General features: G+C 43.4%; 1 protein-coding gene across 1 annotated transcript; it reads left to right on the top strand.

Annotated features, from left to right (window-relative positions):
* The first annotated feature begins 2,330 nt into the window (after positions 1–2,330).
* Positions 2,331–3,557, top strand: LOC139854449 (uncharacterized). The gene has a single exon (XM_071843752.1). The coding sequence runs from the start codon at positions 2,331–2,333 to the stop codon at positions 3,555–3,557; it is 1,227 nt and encodes a 408-aa protein (XP_071699853.1).
* Positions 3,558–4,399: the final 842 nt, after the last annotated feature.

The following is a 4,399-nucleotide window of genomic DNA, read 5'->3' as shown; positions in this document are numbered from 1 at the left end:
GTTGATGATGGGAATGATCAGAATGTTCAAGAGGAGCAACATAAGAGATCCCTTCACTCCAAAATGGGCTGTGATGGTGCTAGTTCAGTACCTCAGGTCAAAAAAGGGAATGTTGAGCATTGGACCAAATATGATATTAGTGCAGTAGTAAAGGCGGGTGCAAAAGTGGGCTTAGATGAGGAGAAGAGTATTGATATGTTCACTCATTTAAGTGGCATGATAGGGGAAATTATCTTTAAATAATGCAGCTCCTTTCCGTGAATATTAGGGGGAGTAAAAGGAGGAAGAAACGAGATTGGATAAAAGATATGTGCTTCGCCAATAATATTCGATTTTTAGGTGTTCAAGAAACAAAAATGGTTACGCTTGATTTGTTTCGGGTTAAATCCATGTGGGGAAATTATGCCTTTGATTATGTATGTAGCCTTTCTCGGGGAATGTCAGGAGGAATTTTATATGTATGGGACCCTAATTATTTCGTTAAGGAAAGGATTTGGTGTGATGACAACTATGTCATCGTCAAAGGTAAATGGAGTAATATGGAAAACTTCGTTTTTATGGTTAACATTTACGGTCCACAAACGACGAATGCTAAGATTGCCTTGTGGAAAAATTATTGTCATTTATTAACGGGCATATGGGGATGTATGTTCTATTCGGTGATTTTAATGAAGTGAGGTTTTCAAATGAAAGGTTTGGTTATATGTTTAACGCAATGGATGCTAATAACTTTAATTCTTTTATTAGTGATGCGGGGTTGTTGGATGTTCCTCTTTGTGGTCGTCGCTTTACTTGGATGAACAAAGCGGCCTCGAAAATGAGTAGAATTGATCGGGTTTTAGTGTCTCATAATGTTATGGAATGCTTTACGGATTTGAAGTTATTTGCTTCTCCCCGTTTATATACGGATCATCTCCCTATGTTGTTACGTGATCTAAAGGTAAATTATGGACCACTTCCTTTTAAATTTTTTCACTCTTGGTTGAATATGAATGGTTTTGACGATGTGGTTAAGAAAGTGGTGGATGGGGATTGATAGTGTATCCCCCGTCAAGATAAACGAAGCTAAGCTAATGGAGATATCGCGCCTAACGAGGATAGGTGACATAAGAATGGATCACAAGAACACATATGTCAAATACAAATTGAGGGTGGAATATCCTCAAACTCAAATAAAGGCGCCCAAAGGATATAAGAAGAATGCTACCAAAGTAGAATCCCAATATTCAGAGTTGGTACGAAACCACTTCCGTTATACGAAGCAATAGTAATGAAGGAACGTGGTGACGAAGAGATCACGGTTACCAATGGATAAGGACTTCTCCTAAAGTCACAAGATCACCTAGACTGAAGGAGAGAAGTAAGCGGTTTACCAAACTCGCTTCCACTAACATCCAAATGACAAAAGAGGAATGTTGCAGGGTAGCTTTCTTAAGCCAGCAGGAGTTGCAGTCGGCCGAAGGGAAAGTTCCCTTTGTCTTATCAAAAGATCGCCTCGAAGACTAAATCCACCTAGAAAGTTGGTGATAGAGCTATTGCCAAACCCTATAAAAAGGAGAACATGATCTCTGAAGGGGGCATTCACTCTAAGTCACAATTACTCACATACAATACTCTCAATGAGTTACCTTCGTATCTTGGTGGCATAAAGTACGATAACTTCGTACTACCTTCGGGGAATCGCCAAAAAGCATACATTCATCATCATATCCTGTAATATTACCCATTCAGTGATCAGACCTCAATATCCTCGTTTCTTCAACAAGGGTTGCCAAGAATTGTACAAACAATTGGCGCCATCCATGGGACACCACTTCAATATTCACTTTGTTTGAAAAAAAAAACACAAGATCATGGCAGAATCTAATCACCCACCACCCGGTTTCTCTTTACCATCCGAGGTAGACCAACATGAAACCGGGACACAGACGCCTATCACTCCTACTATGCCAATAATCACAGATTGGAGTGATTCTGGGCCACTGCCGTTAATCGACAAAACTTTCATACTCAACAACTAAGATAACATGCGCGACGTTATCAAAAAGTTACGAGAAGAGGGGCAATTACACAGTCGGTGAACCCTCACGTATGATAGCGAGAACGTTGACGAAGAAATAGAAATGGAGGCGAGACCAGCAAGAAGTCTCCCTCTTGCCAGCCAGCCCCAGATCTTACAACTGGCGATCCCTCCGAACATCACTCTTCGGCAGGTGCCTTCGCAACCGGCTCATTCAATGATCACCACCAGTGTCCCGTTGAGCAACTCTGGAGGACCAGTTACGCAGTAATATACCTTCGGGAGTCCGTTTCCCGTTGTTCCGCAAAACATGCCTAACACCAGCACGGTCCTACCAGCCACAGGAGTTATTCCCATGGTGACCCATCAGAACGCTTCGTTGCCTATGGGGTCGCAAATATGGAACAGAGGTAATCCATGGGTTAGTTTACCCTACCAAAATGTGTATGCCGGAGGCGCCCCCGTAGCAAACAACCTCCTCTACGAAGCTAATGGAAACATTGGCGGATGCTTAGACCAATTCTGGAAGAGTCAGAAAATTCCTTTTATATCTTCGATACAAAACCACCCGCTACATGTCGGGATGAAGATACCTTCCCACCTGCGATATTATGAGGGAAAAGATGACCCTGATGATTTTATAAATATATTCGAAGGTGCGGCTCGAATGTCAAGGTGGGACACGGGCGTAACTTGCCACACGTTCTCATACGTGCTCAAAGGTGATGCAAGGATATGGTTTGATTCTTTAGCAAAGGATTCCATCTCAAGTTTCGAGGACCTTAAACGACTCTTTAGGTCGAATTTCAGCCAGCAAAAGAAACACAAGAAGGATCATATTGCTGCCCACAGTATCAAGCAGAAGGAAAGAGAAGCTTCGAGAGCTTTCCTCATCCGGTATACGGATGAAACCCAACAGATCCCCGGACTCCCCGAGTCACAAAGAATCTCGGGACTCTTATACGGTTGTAGGACCCGAGCGTTGGTGGAACATCTTAGCCGAGATCTATTCAACACTTACGAAGCTTTGCTAGACAAAGCGTACGTTTGGTTAGATGCTAAAGACACCGTAAATAGCTTCGTATACGAAGAATCCCAGGGTTTTAAGCGAAAAGAAAAGGCAGGTCACCGTGAAGAAAAGTCCGGAAGAAGGAACGTGCGGAACAGGTTCTCCCCTTACAGAAGGGAAAACACCCCCAGGATCCTCAGAACGTTGATAAAGTCACCTAAAGAAATCCTTGCTACCGAAAGGGCTGCCCAAGCCTTTAAAGCTCCACCGAAGCTGAATAGCAAAGGAAGGATGAGATATACAAGCAAATTTTGTGACTTTCATAACGACTTGGGGCACGAAACGGACGACTGCATACAGTTGAGGCAGGCCATAGAGGAAGCAGTCAGATCTGGAAAATTAACGCATCTAGTAAAGGGCATACGAAACCCGAAGGTACCGAAGCAAGAACCTAAACCTGAAGAAAAGAAACCAAATGCAGACAATGCCATACTGACTATCGCAGAATGCTTCGTCGCGAGAAACTAAGGACCTACAAGAGGGGAAGAAAAAGCAGAGTGATAGACTGGGAAGAGATCTCCTTCCTAGCACTCGATACCATCACTCCCTCCGATAAACCTGTTATGATCAACGGACGAATCTTCGAGAGATAAGTACATCGAGTTTACTTGGATGGCGGTAGTGCATGCGACATCATGTATGAGCATTGCTTCGATCAGCTTAGCCCTGCCATTAAAGCCCGCCTAATTCCACCAAGAGTACCTCTAGTCGGATTCTCCGGAGAAAGGTGCTGTCCTATCGGAGAGATAGACCTCGATTTCACCATTGGAGAATCACCGTTGTCCAGGACCAAAACACTAGACTTTGTAGTAGTCCGGTCCACCTCATAGCATAACATTCTGCTAGGGAGAGTAGCCATGATGAAGACAGGAATAATTGCATCTACTATACACCAATTAGTAAAGTTCCATACGCCTGAAGGTATTGGTACCCTAGTTTCAACCTATGATCGTGAAAAGGTAATCATGGCTATCAGGGAAACAAGGGAAAGGCCAATGGAATGTATCCTTGAAACTAGAGAGGAAGGTCCGAGTGAAGAGAAAATCTCCATCAACTCTCTCTTCCCTGAGCTAGAAGTAACTATCGGAGGTTCACTACCTACGGAAATGAAGAAAAAACTTCGCAAGTTACTACAGGCCAATATCGATATCTTCGCTTGGGAATACGGAGATATGACCGGCATCCCTCGAATGCTCAGTATCAATGGAACGACCTTCTCCACAGAGCATAAGCTCAAGGAATACAAGCACCTAGAGCCGATACATCAGAAGAAAATAAACCTAGCAAGTGAGAGAGATGAGGCTGCTTGC

The sequence above is a fragment of the Rutidosis leptorrhynchoides genome, chromosome 6 (assembly GCF_046630445.1).
Source record: "Rutidosis leptorrhynchoides isolate AG116_Rl617_1_P2 chromosome 6, CSIRO_AGI_Rlap_v1, whole genome shotgun sequence".
In the NCBI taxonomy this organism is placed as follows: domain Eukaryota; kingdom Viridiplantae; phylum Streptophyta; class Magnoliopsida; order Asterales; family Asteraceae; genus Rutidosis; species Rutidosis leptorrhynchoides.
This window is presented reverse-complemented; position numbering and strand designations above follow the sequence as displayed.

What these genes read in the sequence shown, in the direction of transcription:
- LOC139854449 (XM_071843752.1), top strand. Translation starts at nt 2,331, where the DNA reads ATGCCTAACACCAGCACGGTCCTACCAGCCACAGGAGTTATTCCCATG.